The 27,902-nt window shown below is 25.9% G+C and overlaps 2 protein-coding genes across 3 annotated transcripts; one reads left to right on the plus strand and one right to left on the minus strand.

Moving 5' to 3' along the window:
- The first annotated feature begins 203 nt into the window (after positions 1 to 203).
- On the plus strand, positions 204 to 27,768 carry LOC112689443 (histone-lysine N-methyltransferase setd3-like). 2 transcript variants are annotated; one of them, XM_025563162.1, is made up of 10 exons: positions 204 to 303; positions 405 to 626; positions 690 to 1,013; positions 1,136 to 1,333; positions 1,435 to 1,499; positions 2,081 to 2,139; positions 22,462 to 22,579; positions 24,366 to 24,693; positions 26,552 to 26,712; positions 27,526 to 27,642. In XM_025563162.1, the coding sequence occupies exons 2-10, from the start codon at positions 512 to 514 to the stop codon at positions 27,640 to 27,642; spliced, it is 1,485 nt and encodes a 494-aa protein (XP_025418947.1). In that variant the 5' UTR covers positions 204 to 303; positions 405 to 511. The 2 variants fall into 2 exon arrangements, with proteins under 2 accessions (XP_025418947.1, XP_025418948.1); XM_025563163.1 differs by lacking the exon at positions 204 to 303 and having other exon boundaries at positions 512 to 626; positions 27,526 to 27,768.
- Positions 4,150 to 21,022, minus strand: LOC112689442. The gene is made up of 3 exons (XM_025563160.1): positions 20,793 to 21,022; positions 6,603 to 6,744; positions 4,150 to 6,530 (listed from the first exon to the last, which is right to left on the minus strand). Exons 2-3 carry the CDS (start codon positions 6,738 to 6,740, stop codon positions 4,236 to 4,238), a joined length of 2,433 nt encoding a protein of 810 aa, XP_025418945.1. The 5' UTR covers positions 6,741 to 6,744; positions 20,793 to 21,022; the 3' UTR covers positions 4,150 to 4,235.
- Positions 27,769 to 27,902: the final 134 nt, after the last annotated feature.

The raw sequence follows: 27,902 nt of genomic DNA on the forward strand, positions 1-27,902 counted from the left end.
TAAGTTTACATAATTTATATCTTAAATCGTGGTGCAGAATAAATCTTGGAAAAATTCCAAAAACTTAAGAAAAGGAAACCCAATATCACAAATTTACTGTTTACACCACAACCTCTTTCATAGTTTCTTTTATAAAACACTAGTTAGTTTTTCCCAAGATGGTGTTATCTAAGTTATTTTATTATTTTATCTAAATCCAAAAATAAGCATAGATGATAACGTATACATTGTTTAGGGATTATTATCAAAACTGTACTTGGTGTATAAATGTGTATTGTAGACTGCAGTAGAAATTTAAATTAAGTATGGAAGTATAATTAATATTTCCATCTACTATTTATTAGTTACCTTACGTGTAATATATGTATAATAATTAATTTTAATGATAACATTTGTTTTTCCAGTTGGTTTGTAGTATTTATTTTTTATTTTTATACTGCAACTAATTTATACTGTTCCGATTTGAATATAAATCAAAAATTGCATATTCGTCGAGTAGCTATACTTAAAAATGGAAAAAAAAGTAAAGGTTACTAGTCACAAGAAGAATCTAGCTAAAATGCATAGCATGAAGCTAAATGATTGCAAAGTAGTGATATTGAAGCTGGTGGACGAATTACTTGATGGTTAAATAAAAAAATTATACTTCAAAATGTATGTGATAATTAATTTGTTTTACTGTTTAATAGCAACAAGTATGATGTCTAATTCCCCATCAATCAAAGAACAATGGTCCATACATTTGGTGATTGTCAATTTATTATCTAAAATAAATCAGTTAGAAGCAGAATTTGATTTGAAGCCTTTGTCTCAAAGAAATGATCAATCTATTGAGAAATTAACTAAATGGGCTACAAAAAACGGAGCCATTCTTAATGGGGTGGAAATTCATCAGTTTGAAAACTATTCATATGGTATGAAAGCCAACAAAAATATCATAGTTGGCGATAAGCTTGTGATAGTACCCCGATCCTTAATGATGACTGAAGAAAATATACCGTCTTCTCCTCTGTGTAAGAATCTGATGCTAAAATAATGAATTTTATTAACTATATATTTTTATCATATATTACCTATTATATTTATTTTTGTCTTCAATAATATTCAATATATTATATTGTATATTTATGTTTAGGGAAATTGCACTCTCAAGATATGATGTTGCGTAATATGCCAAATGTTGCTTTAGCTATATTTATTTTGGTTGAGTCTTTACGTAAAGATAAGAAGAGTTTTTGGCATTCATATTTAACTTCTTTACCATTGACATACTCAACACCGGTATATTTTGATGTGGCTGATATGGAAGCTTTGAAAGGATCACCTGCATTTGGTAGTGTTTTATTTTATGCTATGTAATATTTACAATTTGCTTAAATATTAGAATATGTATCTAATATAATCTGAATTGATAAACTAATTTTATTATTGTAGAAGCTGCTTTAAAGCTGAATAGAAATATAGCTCGACAATATGCATATTTCAAAAAACTATTTCAGGTAAAAATTGTTTTTTTGTTTTTCACAAATAGCTATTGTATTATGATACTCACAAGTATACATAGACTTTGCGAAATGTAGACAGTTATTAGGAATGAAACTATTGTTTCACTAATTGTTTATTATACATAAACAAATCATCATATTTTGTAAATTATCTACACATGCAGTTAATATTTTTAAATTGCTTTGCTATAAGATTTATAAATTTCATGAAAGTTAATAATTTATTATAAATACATTATTATTAAACATACTATCTTAAAAATATAAATTTTCACTATTAATAATGTTCTTATTATTTTAAAAGTATTTGTTCTGTGAAATAAAATTCTAATTCTTTAATAAATTTTTAAAGTATTCAAATAATGAACATAAATATAAAATCTTATTAATAACCTGTTCAATTTTTCTTTTATGTAATATTTAAATTTTTTATTGTAACCATATAAAATTAAAATTAGGGATGATCCCCTCAAAATCTAACTTTATTTTGATTTTTCTGTTATTAGTAAGGCAATGTGAAATAGTTAGCATAGTGAATATTAAATTAATAACCAACTTTTTATATATATTTTCAGTTGTCAAATGATCCAGCTAGTGTAATATTAAAGGATACATTTACTTATGAGTACTATAGGTAAGTTGAAATTTATTTTTAGTTATTGATTGGTTTGTTAAAATAATGTCAGTAGGTATACAATTTCTTAACTTTTTTTTTTTAAACTGGTTACTGTCAAATAATAAATATATTTACCAATGGGATAGTTTATATCTTTAGAATTCTCATTCAGTGTTGAGAAATCACAATATTTTTAAACAAATTTTATTTTATTGAGATCTAAGATTAACATTCAGCTTCAAAATGTTTTATTTTTTTTTTTTAGAAAATTTTATTTAGTGTTACATTTTTCAATAAACATTTGATTTATGTTTAACTAAATAAAATAATGAATTTATGCCTTTAAAATAAATTCCTAAGTTTTTATAAATGGTTTTAATTTTAAATAACTGAAAAGTACTTGATATGAATATGTTTTAATATTTACTGTAGGTATAATATTGAGATAATATACTTATATTGAGATCTTAAGCTGTGTTAAATTCCATTAAATATTTATGAGTTTATCAAATTCTTGGTAAAACATTTATATAGTATGTTTTTGCTAATTATTTGCAAAAATACTTTTTTTTTTTTTTTTAATTATGTTATGATTTTTTGATAAAATTATATTTTGCATTAAAAAGCTGATTTATGACAATCTTTAATTTTATGTCCTTATTGTATTCATGAATTAAATTTATATTTGTATAGACTATTTGATTTTCAGAAATTGTATTAGTACTTGAGAATACATTTTTAGTATTAAATATACATTTTTTGTGATAAAATATATATTAATTAATTTATCTAATAATGAATTATACAGAAATTAAAAATAGATTGGATGAAAGCAGGGCCTCCCGAAAGGGGTCTTGAGGTAGTGTCTCCCCCCTCTCCCCCCAATGAAAACACCAGTCTGCAGTCGGATTTGTTTCATTATAGCCTAGAAGGACCTAATTTTACTTACGGAAAACAAATATTACATATTACGTAATGCAGTGTATATACACAAATAAAATTTATATAATTACTTATTATACAATATAAAATATTATTATATGTATATGTAGTTAAATTGTCAATTTTAAGAACATGTGACATTGAAACATATATACATGTTAAAAATTAAAAATACGACTACGTATAATTAATCATACTACATACATTGAGTAAAAAATTGAAGTCGACATTTTTCATATTATTCACTCCCCCCCTTGATTTTCATTTTTGGGACGGCCCTGGATGAGAGGATGTTAGCCCTTGAAGGAAAGTCATTGAGAATTAGTAGAAATAAGAGTATATAGAGTATGACTTTAAAGGAAGATACCAAGAAGTTGAGTGTATGAGAAGATCAATGACAATAAGTAGTGATGTGAGGTGAAATCGAGAACTTCAAATATATAGGATGATTTATACAAAAGTACAGGGGTTTTTGGCATGGATGCAAAATATAGAATTAAGTGCGGTTGGATGAAATGGAGAGAAGCGTTGGGCGTTTTATGTGATAAGAGAATTCCAATAAGGCTGAAAAGTAAATTTTACAGGAGTATAGTTAGACCAACTATGTTATATAGTTCAGATTGTTTAGGGTTGACAGGAGAATAGAACAGAATATGAGTGCGGCGGAAATGAGAGTGCTTAGATGGATAAGTGGAGTGATAAGAGAAGATAGAATAAAGAACGAATATGTGAGAGGTAGTATTAGTGTATAATTGATAGAGGACAAGATGAGAGAAAATAGACAGAGATATTTTGGGCATGTGATGAATTGAGAGCAAACAAATGCAGTAAGAGTTTTTATGAAAATTAATGTTGAAGGGAAAAGAGGAAGACCAAAAAAGAGATTGTTGGATACGATTAAGAATGATATGAGGGCTGTTAGTGTATACGTAGTGGATGTGGAAAATCGTGACAGGTGGACAAAGGTGACCGACCCCAAACTGTTGGGAGAAAAGCAAAGGAGAAGAAAAATAAGAAAAATAATAATAAATAATACAATCATTTTTATTGAATAAAAACTTAATTATTATTTATTTTAAATTGCACATTTATTTTAGTAGTATTTTAAGTTTAACAATATAAAAAATAATTTAAATTTTGTTTAAAATTAAAACAATGTTCTTTACATACTGTCAGTCATAACGAAATGTTTTCCTTAGTGTCCTCCACAAATAATATTGACGGTTAGCATTTGTGTGAGCATCAATACGTCCTCCATATCCATCATAATATTGTTCTTGACAGTGTTTGTCCATTACAGGACTTGTACTTCGAGCGCTAGACCGTAGATCTGGATCATGAGGTAAATTATGTTGGCAGAATACTGATTTTTTTCTTAAAATTTGTTTCTTTTGCCTTATTCTGCATGAAATAAGCAATACAAAAAATCCTAGAATTGCTATTGCCAATATAGCAGCGCTGGCTATGATGGCTGATTTTACGGCTACTGGTAATTTTCTCATCTCAAAACGACGGTATACTAAATTATTATCTTCATCAATATCTTTATTTTGCTCTACATAATTCTGATATTTGTCTAAATGATTTGTGTCTTGAATGAATAATATTTGTGATGGAATAGTTGGTGTTATAATTGATTTTGGGGTAGTTTTTATTGTGAAATCAGGCATACTTTCAAAAAGACGTGGTTCTCTTTCAGAAGTTTCTAGAACTATTCGACTTTTTGGGGCTTTTGAAACAAATACAGTTGCTTCATTTTCTTTATTGTTTATATCTGCTGTTGTGTAAGTAGTCGTTGTCGGAAAACTAAATACTCTTTTTTCTTCGAATATTGTATCTAATTTAATTTTACCTATTTCTTCTTCTTGCTTGACTTTTTCTATATTTGCATTATTCAGATGGTCAATTTTTTTTGGTGATTTAAGAGTATTTACCTCTTCTGAGTTATAATTTTCTTCTTTTAAAATTTGAATTGGTGTCTTTGATTTAATGTCATCAATATCAATCTCGTGTTTAAGTTCTGACAAATGTTTGTATTTTTCTTGATTATCTTGTTTTTCTTGATTTATATTTGTTGATTGGGTTGATGTTTGAGTTATAACATTTTTGGTATTATCTAAAAATAATTTTGAATTGTTTATTTCTTCTGTTTTTTGGGTATCTTTGTTCTTTTGTGCTAAAAGTTTTGTTTCAATTAAATAGTTTGTAAAATTTTTAATATTTTCTGTAATCATTGGCTCATCGGAACTTAAGTTTATTGATTCTTCTTTTATGTCCATCAATTCTTGATGCCTTTGACTTGATCCTCGTTCTCTATGTTGAAGAAGTTCTTCTAAAGACATATTTCTTATATTCAATACATTAGATAATAATAAAGATCCAGTTTTAGTCTTTAATAAACTTAATATTTCGTCTTTGACTTTTGGTATGCTGTCTGATTTGAATTTAAATTCATTATTTGTATTATTTGAGGGTTCTCTCATTATTTTTGTTAGTGCTTCATCATTAAATTGATAATCTTCAGTGCTATTTATTGATTCTGTTGTAGGTGCGATTTCTGTTATTTTAAAACCTGGTGGAAGTAACGAAGAAGGTAATTCTTCTTTTATCACTACAACATTTGGCTTTAGAGTTGTTGTTTCTTCGGAAGTTATATTTTGTGGTTTTAAACGTCGTCTTATCACCGCAGATGTTGGTGGTAAATTACTATTTATTGGTCTTTTATGTAATACAACCATGTCGGCACGTGATGAATTTGATTTTTTTGATGGCTCAACAGTTCCAAGATCTCGATGATTAATATTACTATTGTCTTGAATAAGTTTTTGGGATGAAAATGTTGCTGTAATGCTAGTAGTTTTTGGTGTGGAAATCATTGTAGTTTTAATCGTTGTCGTCTTTGGGGCAGTAGTCGTTGTTGAAATCGCAGTACTTGTCGGTGTTGTTGAAACAATATTTGTGGTTTCTGTTATCCTAACTGGTTTCCATTTCCCTTCTTCTGTTGAGGTTATTGGTTCCCATTGCTTACCATCTTCATCATTAGTTTTATTTCCAACCCCAAAATAAGCTGGTCTGCGAATAAGTTTTCTCCGCGGTAAAATATTTTCTTCTGCACCTCCTTCAATTAAAGGCCTTCTTTGTATTGGTCGTCTTCTTCTTTTCATTGGGCGTCTTCTAATATATCCCTCTGCATAATCTGACTCTAGTGGTTCCTGATACAGTGCAGGATGGCTTATGTCTTCTTCATATGTATGTGTTGATGTCCTCGGACGTTTCCGTCGGCGACGTCGTTTTCGTCTTGGTTTTCTAACTGGAATTTCAGATTCGATTTCTAAAGGCATATCCGTTGGAAATGGCACTTGACTTTCAACTATTTCTGAAGAAGCTTCGTCAATATTTTCTTCAACCTCAAATTCATCATTTTCGCTATTTATTTGATCGGCATTGAGACCTTGCTGGTCTTGGCTCTAAAAGTTAGTAATTATTGTATAATTTTACATTTTTATTTATTGTTTATGACAATATAATAAAGCGCTTACATTAAGTATTTCTTGAGTAGAAGAATTAGAAAATTTAAGATCAGCATTTAATTCTTCTTCATTTTCAATACAGCAAGAAGTCGTGATTAGATGAAATATCAAAGTACAGTTTAAAAGAACCCAAATAATATTCTTCATTTTTCTGAAAAAAAAAAAAAAAAAAAATGTACACGATTAAAAATATCATGAACTATTGAAGTTTAATATAATTTATGCAGTTTTAAGTATTTTTATTAAATCTTTATGTACTAATTATCCATTGAGCGTATTTTTATATATTTAAATAGTTATTAAGTATAGGTTATTTCAAGTAACAATAACTTATAACTAGATAACGGATTTAAATGCTCTAAAACAGTGGTTTCCAACCGGTGTGCCGCGATAAATCTATAAATTGTTTTAAAAGTATGTGTTTACCAGCTTATTACTGATATTCGAGATGAAAACTGATCGAACTAATCGTAGATACATATAATATTATTTATTGTTAGTATGCCCGTCGCAGCCGTCTCGATCGATCGTTTGTATTAATACATTTTTCAATAAATAACCCTCTAATAAAGTAGACTATAAACAGTATATATAAAATATGGTTCATATAACATATGGATTAGTGTGCCGCGAAAACTTTGTTGGAGATGAAAATTGTGCCGCATTGTTGAAAATCACTGCTCTAAAAACAAGAAAATAAAAAATATAATTTATTGCACTCCTAACAGATTTTTTTTTAAAAAAAATGCACTTAAAAAGTGCTTTTAAAATTATTTTTAACATTGAAAACATTTGTTTTATGTACTATAATATAAATTCTTATTCTTATTAATTATTCGTCTTCTATCTTTTATCTTGAAAATGATTTCAAAAAATTGTACATAGAATTTAAATAGATACATTCGTTATACTTTGATCTTGTGTTACGTATGAATTCAATATATGAATATATGAATTTTAAATATATTTTTATCAAATTCTATCTATTCTTATATAAAATTGGCTTAAAAACATAAAAATGTCAAAAAATACTCTAAAAAGCAAAAATGTCTTGTAAATGTATAAAATTAACTTTGTGCTTGGAAAGTAATTTTTTGGACATTCAGAAAAAAATGCAAGTTGCATTCGAATCCGTTTCCTACTTTTAACTAATAACAATAAACAAATTATTTTTTAAACTATTATTACTTTAACTGTAAAATTACACTGTTTGAGCACCGATCAATATATGATTTTAGTGATCTTATGACTTTTAAATTAATTTGAATTATGCTCCAGTGATTATACGTCAAGTAACTTACAAAAATGATTGATGGTCAATTGAATAATAATTGCGAACTTGAATGAATACTTTCTCTGTTTAAATCGTGTGCATTCGAAAACCAAATAAAATGAAACTCATCCAGCTACTCAATGTTAGTTCATTGTCATCGTGTGTTTACCACGCGAGACATGTTTAAGGTTCATGGTACACTGAATTTTATCGTATCAAAATAATCATAATAATAACAACACGAAAAATAAATTGTTAAAAAAAAGTAGTTAGTGCGGTTTTTTTATATCCATTAGGTGTTGTGTGTTGACCAATCTCACTTGAAACATACTACTGATTTTATTAAATTGACTTCTAGATTTTCCGCAATTAATCTTTACAAATATGATGTAACAAAATTCAGAAGTGAAACTAATCTCTGTATGACCATCTCTAACAGCCATCAAAATAGTTGAGTTATAATAGATGTGATATTTGTCGTGTCTAAAGTTTTCACGGTGGATTAGAATCGGATTGAGAATTTATAAAAACGTCCATTATCTGTTAAAAATATTATATTATCCCAATATCATTGTGTGTTTTTCTTATTTTCATTTGTCCGTAGAAAATTTGAACGATTTGTAATTTCACTCGACATTCTAAACAATAATAATATTTACTATTCCTTTTGTCCTTATTTGGAAGTTATAACTTTGTATACTCGTATAATACTATAACTTATTTTATTCATAAAAGTATTACATTTGGAGGATTATATTAAGATTATATTAAGGTCTTAAAGATTATTTTTTTATATATTATACTTCTATAATTTCATATAATTTTGTAGATTTATTTATTATTATTAATTATATTATAAATTAAAATATTTATGTTATTTATGGATGTATATAGTTAGTTTCATCTGTTATAAATTCCTTTAAAAATCATTTGTAAATTAAGCAGGTAGTGAAAAATATTTATCTTTTTTTAATTGTACTAAAGCTATAGAAAAAAGATAATATTTTTCATTTTCAAAATAATTTATTGTACAGTAATTTTTCCCTTATTGATATATTAAATTATACATTTCGTGATGATAAGAATTTTCACCATTGAAGCGTGTCTTAACACATGTAATTTGTTATATAATGAATACTTAACTCATGAATGTTACGGTCGAAGTAAAATAAAACAATTTAAAAAGAAAAAACTCTGGATCACACGTGATAGGGAGATAATCCAGTTAAAAATTAAAATACAATGGATAGTAAAAACAGTGCAGAAAGAGAAAGTAATTGCGACTTGGTATTTAGAAGCAGATACAAAATTGAATACAGCACTCACACCAGGAAATGGTCCAATTCTTTTAATTGTGATTAAACGGGGCTATTGTTTTGTATTTTGTTGTTGTTGATAACAAACACACCTTTTACTGTATGAATGTGTTAATAAATTATTGGTTATTAAGTAATAGTATGCATGTTATATGTAACTCTACGTTTTGACGGCTGACACAAAATATTTTGGCATAAGTATATAATACTAAGATATGTAGAATAAAACGAACCATTGGCACTAAATGTGTATCAATAATATGCCAAATAAAGCATCCTGTAGAAAGTATTTCGTTTTCAAATTAAAAATTCATGTGTCATTTCGTTTACACGATACAACTAAATTATTATTCGTTTATAACATATCAAACGAATACTATTATAATAATATGAAATTAATTAATAAAAAAACACAGTATTTTAAGGATCAATGTAATTTTTAAGTCAATAGTATTATGGAGAATTATATTATATGTTCAACAAATAATATCACGAAATTGCCTATGCTATGAAAATATTTTAATTTATTTGATTTATTTCTTTTCGAGTAATTTAATATTTATTTAAGTAATATTTTTGTGTTGCTTATTGTTTTTAAAAATATGAAGAACGCCCTTTATGACCGTTCTACGTGTACACAAGACCAGTCAATTAGTTTAAGGCATGAATTATGTACTATCTGAATTCGTAGTATAAGGTTTATGGATATCAGTGAAGTTTTTTTTATATCTCATCATCAGGGCTCGAAAGTTGTAACACTGAAAATGTCATTTTTTTGCTCTTAAATATGCACTTAAAAACTCAAATTATAAATTTATTAGAAAAAAAATTAAACGTAATTTTACAAATGTTTGGGTTCATTGATGTCTGTACTGGTTGAATTATATATTTAACAAAAATGTTAAATTACTTGAATATATTGGTAAAAGTGTACTTATAATTAAATTATTTTATTTAATCAATTAATCAATATAATAACCATCAATTAATAACTGTATTTGGTCACTAACTATTAATACATCAAAATTGCCAACGAAACATAAAATAATTTTGGATGAGGTGTATTTATTTTCAATAATTCTAATCTTTTTAAAACTATAACTAATTATTATCAACAAAATGTGATTATTTCCTGTATTATGTGAAAATATACCTAAAAATAGCACTATAAACACTAAATTAGCAAAATAGCAATAAAACCCATAAATATGCAAAAAATAGCAAAACTAAATTTTGTGCATGATATCCGAGTGATTTGAAACATATTTGTATCTTACTTTGGATATTCTAGGATGAACTAAGAAAAATATGCATTTGCTAAAACTTCCGATCCCTGCTCATCACTAATCACAGAATAATTGATTTTTTTACTAATATTATGTTCTTATTAATATTGATTTGCACATTTTGTCTTGAAAAGAAAAAAGACCGACAGTTTAAAAACATTTTTGCATTTTTTTATTAATCATTACATTTTTTATAAAATATTAAATTAAACCACAATATGGCAGTATATTTATAAAACATGTATTATTATGCACAATATATTCTTTAACCTTAAAATATGCTTTTTATGCTCTAAAATTGTTCGTATATAAATTTATAGGAAAATGAATCGTCTAGAAAGCTTATTCAATAGAAGCTTTATATTCTCAGTAAGAATATGTAAAAACATAAAAATTCGGTCTCTACTTATAATTAATTTCTCAATTAATACAAACTTAAATTAATGAAAATGTACAGAATTTGTTTATAATTATAATATAACTATTTTTCATATTTTAAAATATTTAATATTCAACAATATTTGTCTATTATTCATTTTAAGGGTTTGATTCATGCAATTACTTCTTAGAATTCGCTTGAATTATGATGCTTTTAAAATAATTATAATAAAAATGATTTTCCGTTACTTTTTTAAATTATTTAAAATATTTTTGTTTACAATGTTATTTCAATAATAGTGAAATCAATTCTAATAAATAATAATCAATTATATGAAAATTATTACAATAATAATAAATAAATGATTAAAACAAAAATATATGTGAAAATAAATCAAAGCATTTGAAAAGGATCTTAGTCAAAATTTGTAAAATATGTAGGCATCTATTGAATATCTCTCAACAACTGTTATTATTTTTAAAAACAACCATTTTGGCGCACTTCAATATATCTTTAAAACGATTCCAAACCATACCTCTGAATTCCAATGTTTAAAGGTATTTCTTTTTTTCTTTTTTTTAGATTATTTAGATAATATTCCAACTTAATGCAAATTGTGTAATACGACTATTTAAGTCGTATTTATGAAACTTATTATGATGTTAGAATAGTATTATGTTAAAAAATTATTATTTTATTTTTGTGACCAACATCTGTTTAATTGTTATATTTCATATTCGAGAGAAAGCAAGAACTCATTCATTTCATTAAACTAAATACAACAGAGTCACGATATTAAAACAACAACTAGAGAACCGGATTAGTATTAATCGTCTACTTAAAACTACTTTCCTCCTTATTTAAAACATCTTCGAAACACTTAACCTATATAATAAAATGCTGCAATTTAGATTCCGATATTTATTTATATATACGTAAATTGTGTTTTAACTTATATATATGTCAACATTTTTATTTTTAATATTAGAATTGTATATGATTTTTATTTAAATTGTCAACAAATATTTTTTGTCGTTAAAACTGATGATTATTATTATGTTATATGATTATATTTATTTGTGTATATATGATTGAAAATCTAGTTTTGTTACGTTAACCTTCAATCATGTATTATTTGTTTGAAATCTAACTTAATTTGAATTGAATATCTATCATTTTCCGTGAGAATGAATTAGCTTTCCAGAAACATTGCTTATAAGAACACATATTTAATTCTTACCCATAGAAAGTATATATTTGTTTATGCGAATTGTAGTCATTGCCAACATGGAAAATGTATTCAAAATGTGATATAACGTGATGAATAAGAATTGATAAATATGTCTATTTACGTATATGTTGTTTTTTTCAAATTATAGTAATATATATGAATTATCAATTTTATATCGAAAAAAACTAGTTTTTGAGAGAAAGTCAAGTAATGACATCTCGAAAATGTCAATTTTACACTTATCTAATGATTCGGATGTTCGGAAGCGAGCCCGGGTGATTTATTAGACATCTGAACTTGGTTATTACATAATCGTATTTTTCTTAGACGAAGCGTGATAAATTGAATAAGTAAATTAGTATACCAATAATATACCCTTTAATCTTATAAAATTAGCACCTTTCTAAATACTGTCTTGTTGAGTTCTAGTGGTAAAATTCAATTTAGATTCCTGAAGGTTTTTAGGTATTAAGAAACTTGAAGTCTGTTCTAGACCAGAAAATAACAGGACATAGGTCGTGCGGACTTCACGGCGTGTTGGACCTCGCTCTCTTTTTTTAGTTATTTATGTTTTGCGCCAGTGAAACTAGAATATTGCTCTTAGCGTATTATAACAACAATAATCCATATGTATTCGAATATATAATATAATGTATGAGTACATTATCTTGATGAAAAGTTGATTGCTATGAAAAAAAAAAAAATAATAATAATAAAATGAGCAACAATATTTACTGAACAATAATTGTGAACTATAGCATGACACTTATTCATCCATCACAAAAAGTACTTATAGTTCAAAAATGTTTAAAAATATCGTTAAATTTAATTATTATTTATTTAAAATATAAAAAGTAGACTAATAAAATCTACTGTATAATTGATATTGTTGACATTTTATGGTTCTTTTTTATGAAGTACGCTTCAATAGGAATTAATATTATTTAAATATAATTATTGAAATAAATACGAAAGTTATAGTAATATTTTTCTAAATTTCAAATATAATATAAAATTCCAAATTAATTAGTTTTTACTTAAAAAAATTTTAATATTCTCGAAAATCATTGTTTAATTATTATTAACTCATTTTATTAATCTATTATTTTTATAATATACTTGAATTTCAAGGATACCTATTTAAAAATTAAAACTTTAAATTTAAGGACTAAGCGAATTTATGTTCGTTTCGATCACGTCACAAAATGTTAAAAATTTGAAGTGTTAATCAAATTCTTATTGAATTGTATATTTAGTAAATATTATTTTATAAATTATCACGTAAAAATATCATAATTGTTAGATGAAAAAAAAATATTTTTAAATTTGTGTCTTATTAAGTTGTTGGTAATGCTTTATTTAAAGTTTAGCTTTGTTTAAATTTTAAATAAATCCCGTTATCCATTTCGTGACTTATATTTGAGAGTTTATTAAAATTAGGTTATTTATTTTCTTTCTATTTTATCTCGTTATATTGTTTGTTTGTAAAATAACTTGTTTTAAGTATGATAATTATTAACGTGATTTGAATTTGATGTCTATTGTATCAGCAATTGTTGATTATTTACTGAATTTAAAATCGCAAATCTAATCGATATACTTATTACGTAGTATAGATATTGTATAAGTCTATATAAAATATATAATTTCAATAAAAAAAAATTAAAAAAATCCCGGGATAAAAAAATATTTATTTTATTTTTATGTATAAAATATAAATACATTATGTCACTACATTAATTTAAGAAATTACAATGAACTATGATTGAATATAATCTATAAATTGATCAGTTGCATGAATGTAAATGATTAGCAGAATAATCGAGAATACTAATCATAACCGTAATTGTTAATTAATTAAGTAATAAAATAAAATTTAAATTATTAAATTGTTAACACTTGTAAACTAATATATAAATATAACGAAAAAGAAATTAAGAATGAATGCAAAGTAATATACTTAAATATATAATTTATTTTCGACACATAAGCTCGGAAAATCGATATTTCTGTATACCCCAGTTTTAGTTTATAAGTTTCACAATCTAGTACCTAAAAATGAGTAAACTTTGTGGTTTAAATAAAATTTAAAATTTAATTATTCATGTTATTCCTCTATTGTATACCAAATTCCAATCTTTATAATTTACTCTATAAAAGTAAGCATATTTTTATTGTTATTTTTTATTTTCGTATGACCACAAGGAATGCAAATACAGTATAAAATTATGGTATATGGTATATATTAACATATATAAACATATATAATATAAATAGTAAAAATTGGGTTAGTCTTAAATCAGTACAGTTAAATGAATAGTTTAAAAATAATAGATTGTAGGTTACAATATGTCAGTTAATTTTTATTTTAATAATTAATAAATATATGGTTACTAATAATATTAATATTAAAATGTTAATAAACACTGACTTACACATTTATGAGCTTCTACTTTTTATTTTTATTTATTTTTGAGTCATTCTATTTTATTAGTGAAATTAAGACTGCATGATCTATCTTTAACTGTCTACAAATAACTATTTATATACTGTGATTTATGCAACTCTTCACAGTATAAGTATGCATGTAAATAACTAATTACTTTCATGACATTGTTCATAAATGCACGTGTACCGCGCGTTGTTGTGGTCATGAGAAAATATATATTATGTTTTTCCAAACCGTGTGAAGTTATGATAAACATATAATTTTCTAGTGTATATAATATACAAACATGTCTGCGGTCTATAGGTATGTGATATTGCTTAACAAACGACTATACAACCGATGCAGTTTTAGTAAATTAAAACAATATTTTCTTGCTCGTATGTGAAAAAATGTAATATAATAACACTTAATACGTAGTTGTTTTTCCCATTTTGAACAAAATAGTGGATTATACGCACTTTCACCCGCGGGTTTCTTTGAGAAACTGGTCCCGCAATTCTATATAAAAATACTAGTTTTTACATTTTAATTCAATTTCCGAATTCCATCAAAATTGAACATCTATCATTAATTATAAGGCGTTCGAGAATAAACGCAATTTTAAGATCGGAAATCCGCATTTACCACGGATTCAAAGACCATGAACAAACGGATGAGACGCCGGTTACGCGCATTTGTTCCACGTGGAAAAATGTTCGCTGTTTAAAAAACATGTCTTGTTACTTAGAAAATTGCTTGGATTAGCAGATTTGCTCAAACCGGCGATTCACGAGTTTGTTAAAATTGAATTCGATGGTTCTTATACAAAGAACAAATACTTTGGGATTAATAGGTATAAAAACACTAGAGCATTTAAAGTTTACGTCCAAATATTAATTATTAATTATTATTTTTTTATTCATATTTTGATTTAAATTAAATTTAACATATTCCTATTGTAATGTGTATTCTTATCTTTTATAATTGTTATTTGAACAATTGTTATCATTATTTTGTTACTTTTATTTCAAAAAAAACTATAGCAAAATAATTAAATAAATGGCATAATAATTCTCTGATCAATTATTGAAATTTAATAACCCATAAAATTATTTACCCGTAGATTTAAAGTTAAAAAAAATAAAAGTTTTAATTTGGTTTGAAAAAAATTTGACTGAAAGTTTATATTGTTTTAGTTTATAAAAATTAGTACCTATTATTTTGGTAGTACATATTTGATTTACATTTAATTAGCCTCATTATGAAAAAATAATAGTTAAAGAATAATGAAAGATTTAACATTTTTACTTTTTTCAATTAATGCGGGAAAACTATTTATTATGCAACTACAAGCATCTCTTTTAAGTCGATTAAAATGTGGGTTTTAAAAATTAAAAGCAGACTAAAACTCGATATTCTTTAAAATATTAACTATTTATTATACGTATAATTTGTACGTGTATGTTATTTATCGTCATGTTTATATACATTTAACATGGCAAACCACTCCTTATGTATTGTAATTTTTATTTTTATTTTTCAAAAAAAGAGCGATGTTATATTTATTAATTTATCTCAATATTATTCAAAATAAGTTTGTTATAATTTTTTACATTATATAAGTTTTGAATGTTTTATTAATATCAGAAAATAAACTGTTCATTGAAATAAAATTATTTTTATAAATCTATCCTATTTATCAATTTATCAAAATTTTATTACTTGTACTTATATTTTTATAGCTACATTAATTTCGTTTGAAAGTAGTTTCATTAAAGTTTTCATTATTTTTTATTTGATTATTGTATTCATTTTAATAGTATTAAAATATTTAACATTAATATTAAACCGGATTTAAAATGATAAATAGCATAATAAACACCTATTAGTTTAAATAAATGCGAACAGTACAAATAGTTATTTTTTATATTATTGTTAAATGTTTATTTGTTAGGAAGGGCATAACATGTAGTCAAATATTTAAGTACGTTGACGTATGTATATATTTTACATATTATATTCGCATATAGGTACACGTCGAAATAAGAAATTTTGTAATTTTATATTATATACTGTCGATTTTATATATCCTTACATATATGTCTATAATTTTACTATTTTGACGGCTATTTAATAAGCATGACGAATTTTATAATTTGTTATGATTAATTTTGATGGGAGATATTACCAAATTTATATATTTCAAAAATGATTTGAAAGACTGCTACAATACACACCAGTTTACTGTTTTTTACACTTCTTAAAATCGATTTACATCCACCAAGAATAAGTACTATTATATGCTCTAGTGACGCGCAAGTATTCGAAATGATAGTATTATTTATATGTTTATATTTTTATAGGTGCTGAAGTTGAGTTAGAAAGCAAATCTATAACCGTATAAATTATAACACAATGCATTCATGTATAATTGTGATTTTTCTTTTTAGTTCTATTTATATCTATTACCATTGATTTTATAATACTAGAAAATGAATACTATTCTATTGTGAAAATAAATAAAAATAATTTTTTTAATTTTGGTTTTAATCAATATAAACGCATAGATTTAATCAGTTTAATGAGTAATATAAATGCTCCTATGAAAGTATATAAATTATACTAATTAATTAATTAGAATTTTTACATAGATTGTGAATACAACAAAAGCATTTTATGGAATTCTTCCAATTTAAATGACATTTTCCCAGTCAATTTCGATTATCTATGGCCAAAACTAAATTGTATGACTTGCCCGTTTTTATTCATCTTAAAATTAAACAGTTTGTAAACATTTGTTGAAAAAAAATTATATGGTTTCTATATAATACTAAATATTTATTTATTTTTTATATTTATTTATAGTATTATAAACTATATGGTTTTCAATAAATGTTTAAAAACTGTTTAATTGTATGATGCATAGGTATACTAAATTTTTGATTATAATAAGACAATAAATTTGTTTTACTCAAATTCGAAGTTAACTTAAAACTCCTAGTTTAAAATTATATTATTTTATTTTCGTTAGAAATGATTTATTTTTTATTTATTTTGAACTAAAGACACTCTCACTATATTATTGTATAGTTGAATTTTTTTGTTGGTATCTTGAGGCATTTATTTAAAGATACTAATGACTTACTGATTTAACTTAAAACAATTGAAATTTTATTCAGATGATTGAAGATAGCTTATAAAATAAAAATCGGAATGATGGAAGGTTCCTCTCAGTGACCTCAACATTGTACAACAGTTTTTATGATGTATATAGATATAGGATTTATATATATAAATTTATCGGACCAAATAAAATTTTCCTCTAATATTAGTTTTCGTATTGTCTAGGATCATTCTGTTTATCTTAGATAAGTTCTACTGTTTAAAATATTTTAAAATATGTTTTAAATTGTATTTTTTCTTAGAAATATTTAAAATAAAAAAAATAAATATACAAAATAAAAAAATAATTCTATGTGTAAACTATTTGTTTATTTATTTATATATTAATTTACGTGTATTATTTGTATAATAATTTTTTATTATATTATTAAAAATATATATATGAAATTATTATGAGTTATAAGAATTAGATGAATTTGTAGATGGTTAATTTTTTTCTAACTAAAAAAATGATAGGTTTACTACATTTGTACGAACAATCTCATTAAATTTCAAAGATATTTTGTGTATTCATATTATAATCTAATGAATAAATTGGCCTTTTTAAAATGTAATAATAAATTTATGCATTTGTATAATGTAAATCTTTTTTTAATTTAAAAATATGATTATTTTATATGCGCACAGGAAAGTCATCAACTAACAACTGAAATATTGAATTAAAAAAATTGTTGTTCTTGCTTACAAGTTGATGATTTCGAAAATAAGTTTGCATTGTTCTTTATTACCTACTTCGTTACTGGTTATTGTGGCGAATATTATGGATATAAAAATTATAATCTTTAGTTGTGGCGTAGTATAGTTACTTTTTTATATTTGTTTATTTTTTGCACAAATTAATTACACCTAGATTAACTACTTGAACATTTGAAACAATTTTTTTCTTTTTGTATTTATAGTTAGTTGACCTACGGGTCAACTTGAATCAAATGTAAGGTCCTTTCAAATTGATTTGAGTATTAATTAATATCAATAACTTGCAGTGCTGACAGGGTGATTTCTTCTTATTGTACTCCTTTAGATTTAAGTTATTATGTGAATAATTTTTAGTAATATTTTCAATTGGTAACAAAATTATTTTAGAATAAACAAATAAAAAACTTTGTATTTTAATGAACATAAATATTATCTTTTGATTTTTATACTTACAATAAAAGTATAACATATTATTGATAAATGATTCAATTTTAAATGCTTAGAAAGTGAATCGTATGTATCTTTGTACTTAAATACAGTTAATTGGTTAATAAAATTTGAATGTTAACAATATCATCTTTAAAAAAGGTGTTCATTCTGTTTTGATTAATCACATAACGCGGAACTCTCTTAACGCTATTAATAGGTTGTTCCGCTAACCGCGTCTAACACAAAATACATACTTCCTCATTTTTCCAACTATTCGTTACAGAATTAAGTCAAAAGATGAACAATTTTATTCAATTAAAAACAAATTATAGGAACTATAGGCTCGTTCCTTTTAAAATTATTTATCAATTACATTTTAGGTAAGTATTATGGTGTTTTTAAATATATATATTTACTTTAAATCGAAATGTAATTTAAAATTTTCAAAATAACTTAAATGTTTTTTTCAAACTTAATTAAAAATTTAAATTTGCTTGGATATCAACATTTTGCTTATATGAATAGCTCATGAGTACTTTTGAGTTATAATATAAAATGACTAAGTAGAAAAAAATAAATAAATATTTATAATAAATGTTATACTTTGGTAAATTTTGTCTTTAACTTTTATAGTGAGTAATTTCATTCCAAAATAATTTAAAAATTATTCGTGACTTAATGTGATTATGATTTTTTTTACATCAAAAGTGTATTTTATAAAATAAATATTGAGCTGGAATCAACTTAATTATGACACCCTATAGTATAGCTTTTGAGTATGGTATTTATACCTGTGTTCAATGCTCTTTTATTACATTTTTTTCTTTAGACATGCGAAAAATAATGATAAAAAAAAACACCTGGGGTTATGTTCAAATTAAATTATAAAGTACAATACATATGAAAAATGTTTGAAATATAATATAATTTTAACAGTAATAACATAATCTAAAAACTATACAATTAATATGTTAATCTACATAGTAAATGTCCCCGAAACTTAATTAACTCCGAGTATCATGTAATGTAGAAAAAACTGCGACGTAAAAAAATTTTTTTAAATTAATTTCTTTAATTTGTATTTTCATTGACATTTGTTAATATGTTTTTGTTTCATAAAAAATATTTTGAATTATAATCATTGTAAATCGTTAATAATTGTCATTATTATATTAATTAATTTAAATATTTTAATTTGTTGATTAATAATTTTTAATCTCTATGGATTTTTCTAATTGGAGATTCAAGTTTAATTATGGAATACTGGCCCTAAATAAAAATAAACCGCCCCAAAATCATATGATATTTCCTGCAAAGTTTATTATAATCCTTATATGTTGTTATAAATTATATACTATACATTATTTCCAACGAATAAAATATCAACCTCATGCGTATGATAAAAAATTGAATGTATATTGGCATTCCTTACAACTTGATACCCATAGGCTTTAGCCTATTTATTATCGGATATCTGGCTCTGATTATAACATTAAATAATGGATATTATATAGTTATTTTTATTATCAACCGAAGGGTTGACCCTTAACTTCAAAATTTCTATTTTTCTTCTTCTAAATTTGATTTGTTTTTTCTTAATTTTATAATTTTCTGAAAATGGTTGAAAATATTAAATATTCAATACATTCAAAAATTTTTATGTATTTTTTTTTTTAAAAATGTCGATAATAATTTATTAACATTAATAACATTAAATGTATACTAATTACTTATTAAAATTAAAATTTACTAATGTTTCATTAACCGGAAAAATATAAGTTCTTGTATAATAACTGCGCCCTTTATTTTATCTACTTTCAAATCTATTTACCTATACATGCATTATAATTTTAATTGTATATACATTGTTGCTTGAAAAATATTTCCGGTACCATCTACATACGTATGAATTATGCTAATTTAACATATACAAAGTATTGGATTGCTAATGAAATAATATGATAATTCTGGAACAAACTTGTTATTCGCATCTGTTTTTCTTCAAATAGTGCTTTGTTGGTATACTCATCGTCTGCATCTCGAAATCATCAAAACCAACGTATCCTTAACTTATCGTTGCGGCGATAATTAGTTCGTTATTGTTACTACGAAATACTAAATGGAAAACGCGCACTGGCACATGCCGCGGTAGTTTCTGGCGCGAACGATCACTGAACACGAGACACTGTAAATAACCTTTCACCGAAGAACTGTATTTGTATGACAGGATGCATGTCCGTACCACTTCCATTCGGTCAAACTCCTTCCGCTTGCAATAACACCACTATATCAATCTGGTACTACCGAATGCGCTATTGACACTCCATGTGTGTATGTGTTTTAACCCTTAAAGCCATATTCAATATATTATTCATATCGGTTCGAATGCGACACACTTTTTATTCGCCTAGGAAGTATTACAGCCGGTATACGATTTTTTTTTCGGTACCACGTATATCAATACTACAGTTTGTTGGACAATTATGGTAGTCGGTATACCTGTATACGTACAAGTGTTTAATGAGTTTTCAAAACGTTTTAATTTACATTCTTTAGGTGAACATACAGTTATAATATAAAATCACAAAAGATATCTGTGGTGATCTCAAAGTGGATTTAATCTACTTCTTACACATGGTTTCATTGTATTATTTAATAATTCATATTTTGATGCAAGAACAAAATGCGTTTTAATTAAAACTTTCGACGTTGAAGAATAGAGCTTTGTTGTTGGACGATTATGATTTGACCTAATACTTATGGCGATATTTTTCAAATATTTTTCTATTTATTTTTAATCGTAGCATTATACAATTTCAATATTGATTTTAGTTATACAATCATGTCATGATTACTCTAATTATATTTCCTGTCTTTTCAACGGAATTTTATTACTAATTTTTTGAGTTTATTTTAAACGGAGCATCCGAGTTGGGTCCCGAGTACTAGGGACTAATCGCAGGTAGTGTACTTAGAACAGTCTATGATTTATTTAGATCACAGGTATGGTTAAAAATGTTTTTTTTTTAGTTATTTTTTGTTTGTAGTTTCTATTCCATTAAAATATAAATTATTAGAATTGTGTTGGTAAAAATATTAAAAATATTAAAATAATTATATAATATAAATAAAAATAAAAATTAATGGAAAAGAAACTAAAAAACAAAAAAAAAAAACTATAAAAAATATTTTCAACCATACCTGTAGTCTAAATAGATCATAGATAGTCCTTTGTCTGTTAAAATTGGAAGAAAAATGTTAGTATAATATAGAACTTACCAAAAAATATACAGGAACTAATGCAGTACCTATAAAAATCCGGGATCCAATTAGTGTAGTACCTAAAAAAATTCGGGACCCAATTCAGATGCAGCCATTTGAAATATCGATAACCTGTACTTTTTCACCTCCTTCAGATTTGAGCTATCATTTTTTGACGATTATATTGTTAATTGGTTTTTGGTTTTTCAAACATATTAAAATTGAAAACACATTTTGTATCTTAAAAATCAATGACATTATTTTCGTTGTTTAACTAATATATTAGTAACTTGTAATTTGTGTGTTATAATAAAATTATTTTCTTAAGACGTTGGAATTAGTAGTCGGCAGCTAATAAATGATTTATTTGAATTATTTTGTTTTAGATGGGCAGTATCTACGTTAATGTCTCGTCAAAATACAGTTCCTAGCTCTAACAACCCTTCTGAAACTGTAAGTGCTCTTATACCACTTTGGGACATGTTCAATCACCGCAGTGGAAGTGTAAGATGTTATAATTTATATATTTATGAAATAATAAACAATATATTTTTAATCACAATTTTTAGATATTAAATATTAATGCCAAAAAAGATTCATTATTAATCATATTTGAATATAAACATTATTATTTTAGTTTTATGTGCATAAATACAACAATGAGTTTATGAGATTTAAGGTTATTATAGGATAAGCTTATTATTCCCAAACACATCTCATTTTGTAATTAAATATGTAAAGTTATATAGTAAATACTACCTACAAGTGTTTAACCTTTCTCTAGGTAGTTAAATTATATTTATTCAACATTGAAAGTAATTTCAGGGGCGTAAGCATAATTTTCTCATGAAATGGAATAGAATGTGTTTTAGTAACTTTTTTGTTTGAGAACATTTTGATTTGATTTTAAAACTGATCTCCGACACTTGTAGTTATTTTCGTTCGCGTTGAACAGCGTTGAAAATATTTATCGTACGTAATATCAAAACATTTAAAATTAAACATAATTTTTAACGTTTGTTTTTAAAATGATTTTAATAGGCTTATTTATAAGATTATTTTATCTGAATAAACCATTTAATTATATTATTTTATTAGTTTCTATATTTTTTTGAAAATAATTGGTGGGTATAATACTTCATTAATTTTCTACTCCACTCATATAAATTCTAAATACTTTAAATCAATTATTGTGTATAATAATTTAATATTAACATCTCTTTAATAAAAAAAAAATTCAATAGTCCTATAGTCGTCTTTGTACATATTTAATTGTTTAAAAAATTAAAAACATTTGAATTTAACTTTTTTTATAACAAATCTACAATGAAAATAAGCGTATCCGTGGAGTTGATTATAAAGTAAGCTCTATGATCATAACTCTTCTCTAAGAATATTGGAAATTAGCTTTATTAACTTTTTAATAATTTTCTTTAATGATATTGTATTTTCGTTGTGGATCGAATGCTTTAAACTTGCAATTGCTAAGACTTTATAAATGATAAAAACATCATCTTCTTATTTCAATACCTGCAGTGAATCTATGCATACGAAATCCTATTTATTATCAGTATATGATTTACTCCGTAGAAATTAGAAAACACACTGATCTTCATTCTAATGTTGGTGAAACGTGTGTTCATGTAAATATTTAACTACTTAATTTACGACTGCGCGTCACGTAGCCTATGCTCGATTTGTTCATACGTTTTTCACATATTACCTACCGTTACGACGCAACAACTCCTTAACGTCGAGTATGAATGTACCATTATTACCGTAAAAGAGTTACAACACGAGTCGTAACTTTTCTTACATACCCTCAAGAGTGCATTTGACTTGTACATATGTACGGAGTAGGACTAATGTAGAATTTGATTTGTATTTAAATGAAAACAGTTAAATTATAACCTTTTAAATAGTCGTATACGTATAATTTATTTGAATCAATTGTTACAACATTTGCGACGAATACTTACCAGTGTGTTTAGTAGTTGTGTATTTGCACATATTAAAGCGTAACAGCATTACGCGCGGTAGTAATAATGAAACAAACGAAATGAAAACAAAGGTCTTCGACTTGGCACGCGGTTTGGTTCTGGCGAGTGGGAGTGTAAAGGGCCACGGGAATAAAAAATGGTCAGAAACGTTGCGCGCCGCGTTAACATTATTTGCTCGGTCGCGCCATGTCGATCGGCGTTATCATCTCGTAGGTGTAGGTTGAAAAAAAAAAGAAAAAGAAAAAAAAAAAAATGTCTATGTTTCGTTTGCATTTCGCGCCCTTGCACAGCTGTCGACCGACTTCGAAAAGTCCAACAACGTGTGCGTTTGCTACGCGGACGCCGACTACTCGGCCGAGGACCAGGTGTACATATTCTACGGGGTGCGCACCAACGCCGACTTCCTGGTGCACAACGGCTTCGTGTACCCGGACAACGAGCACGACGCCGTGAAAATACGCCTGGGCGTCTCCCGCTCCGACCCGCTGTACTCGCTCCGCCACCGGCTGCTCCAGACCCTCTCGCTGTCCGCCCTGTCCGAGTTCTACATCACGCCCGGCCCGTTTCCCGTCGACGGCAAGCTCTTGGCTTTCGTGCGCATCTTTAACATGGACCAGAGTACGTATACACCAACCGGTCGTGCTCGTCAATACAGTTGTACAGTGTTTTTTTTTTCGGGCTACAGTCGGTTAGTCGCTTAGTCGATAACCATGTCTGCCAGCCAATACGGAGAACCCTTACTAAACCGTGGTCTTGCAGGACAGTGACGTATCCGCCGAACGGGGCCGTGGCTTACTGTATTGTGTTTTAATCTTAAATGATATTAAATTAAAACGGGGGCACCCTTCCGCTTCCATACTCTTTTTCAGAAAACGTGATTTATTACATTAAATTTATTATCATTTTTTTTTTTTTTTTTTTGTTATGAATTGGAACTGATCGTCCCTCCTCTCCTCCCGAATTTCTTAGTACACCACTGATGTGGGATGAAACTTTTTAAATAACATTATTACGTTTTCAACGCGATTTTCGTTCATCCTCAATATGATTATATCGCCTTTAATGTATATTATTGTGCGCAACGATATCGTCTAAGGTTAAAAACCTATAGCAAATACCTATGATTTTAAACGAGATCGTGTTTTTTTATCGCTCTCTCCCTTCTACATGGTTTGACGAGATATAATTGTAACTCATAAAAATGCACGTAAAAACGTGATGCACGTCGATGTATAAGATTGAATATTAAAATACAATAAAATTAAAATCTACCGCACATTGGCCGTCACTGAGAATAATGTCTTATAATATTTTATTCTACCGATTTCGCTAGCACTATCGTTACGCCTAATGTTTTTATTTATTTATTAAAATAGTTTTGATCGTTTCAGTTCTTAAAATACTACTAGATATAATTATAATGTGGTTTTCATATGTTTAATAACATCCAGTAGCGGCGCGAAATTTATTTTCCAATGAAGCAATTTACGTGTATCGAGTCGCCCCATCCCAAGTCAAATTTTTAGATTTGGAGTAAATATTAAAATTAATGCATCCATATAAAACAATATGTGATGATATCTTATGTCAATTGCGCAATTTATGTATTAAACTTTACTGTCACATAGCACCACCTATCCACTCAATTTTGGTCATGAAGCACCTGCTTCAATAAAACCCACTTCACGCTGCCACTGATAACATATATCTAATATAATTCACAGCGGTGAATTAAAGCAATATATAGTAAAAAATAACTATGAAAAATAAAATAAATTATACATTGAAATCGAATAGCTATGTAGGTATATATACGTAATCTAATGGATATATGTATTAAATAACGGTATTTATTGTGTTCGTATCAATTTACGAAAAATATATTAAAATACGTGTTATGTAAAATTAATGTTATAATTACTTATTAATATTTTAAGTAGAAAAAATAAAGTGTAACATACAATATGTTTGTATATAAAATATATTTTTGCTCAGTAATAAAACAACATTTTTTTTCGGCCGGTCGTCCAGAATCAATCAGAAGTCTTTAAAAGTTGGCCACCTCCAATATAATTTATCTATTACCTAATGGTTATATAATAATAATTGTTTTTTACTCTTCTTACGCAGAATTTTTTTTTTCTTATTATGTCTTTACATTGTTCATTAGCCTGCCATTTCTGTTGTTCAATATAGTAATTTTCTATGATTTCACTGTGACTATAATATTTCTTATATCTATATTCTACACTTATTGGGGTCTTGATTTTAAAATGAAAAAATGATTTTGCTTTTCTATTTCATAGAATATACATCGAAAACCGTCGTAACAGAACCTTCGAGGGTCTTTTTAGAGTTCAAAGAATGATAGCGAACTATCGAATGAGTTTTTCGTCCTATTTACGAAGCAGTTTATTCTGTTAATTGTATTGCTTTTATTATAATGATGTTGTATATACATTGTCTTGTTCATCAGAAACCTTGGAAAACTGGATTCAACTGGAAGAGAAACACTGTTTGAATTTGACGCAACTGGATGGCACGCTTGACCCGGCACTCGAGATCAAATGTTGGGAATTTTTACAAGTCAGAATCAGTTTGTTGATGAAACAGTATCCTGCATCGCCGGAAAATACGGTTCGTCTTTTAATACTTTTTGAAAATTAGTACAACCGTTCAATATTTTGCAAACAACAATAATGTAAGATTTGGATACATTCAGTATTCGGTTGAGTATACTTTAATGAGCGTATACCATTCGATTACTTTTAAAGAAAAAAAAAAACCATAGCTAAATGTTGATATGTTGCGGTTTCGGAACCAATTATTATTAGATTATTATTTGTAGCTTTCTTGGTCAATAATTATCAATACAAAATATTACGAGTCATATTTTGTCGGTATCTACTCAATTGGATCGAATACATATAGGAGGTGTGAAGTATTATGAATGAATTATGTAAGAAAAATGTATTTTGAACTATGTATTACATATTGGTCTAGAAGATCGTATAATATGTATGAATCGAACTCCTATTATAATGTGTAAATTATAACGAATAAAAATAGTAGTTTGTTATAGACCAATACATCTAATTTGTTACGTCTGGTATGCAAAGACAGCTACAACAAAATTAAAAAATTTACTATTACATTTTTTTTTTTTTTTTTTAATCAATTATTACTACTCATAAAACGGTCATTCATAAAATTAAAATTAAAATGTGTCAACATTTTTGTATAACACAATTAGACATTTTAAAAAATAGTATAATTGTGTACTATTATAATTCAATTTAAATTATAACTAGAAATTATTAATAAATCATGTAATTGTATTGGTATATCGTACATGCAAGTATGCAATAAAAACTATTTATATATTTAATAAAATTGATCATCTGAATTACATGGTAAGGCATTTTTAACAGTTACATTTTTATTGTTTAGGATAAGTTGTCAATGTTTCAACAATTGGCATACACGCAGATACAACTGGAATTGACAATATTGAAAAATGCTTTGGAGTATGTTAAACAACATTTGGATGTTGTTCTTAAGCCATGATGGAATTATTATTTACGATAATTATTTCTTTAACCAAAATCTTATCTTTCTACATCAACTTTCAAGTAAAATCATTTTTATTTTTTTTTTTTTGAGAATGCTTGAATAATTTTGAATACTATGAATAATAACAATAAATTGATTATAAAAATAAAAATAACGATTTATATAAATAAAAACAGTTAATCTTTCAAATAAAAGTAATTTATTATTAAAAAATGTCTGCATTTTATTATTTCTTCGAGTTTAATTTAAATTAT

The sequence above is a fragment of the Sipha flava genome, unplaced genomic scaffold, assembly GCF_003268045.1.
Source record: "Sipha flava isolate LNK unplaced genomic scaffold, YSA_version1 43_pilon_pilon, whole genome shotgun sequence".
Classification (NCBI taxonomy): Eukaryota; Metazoa; Arthropoda; class Insecta; order Hemiptera; family Aphididae; genus Sipha; species Sipha flava.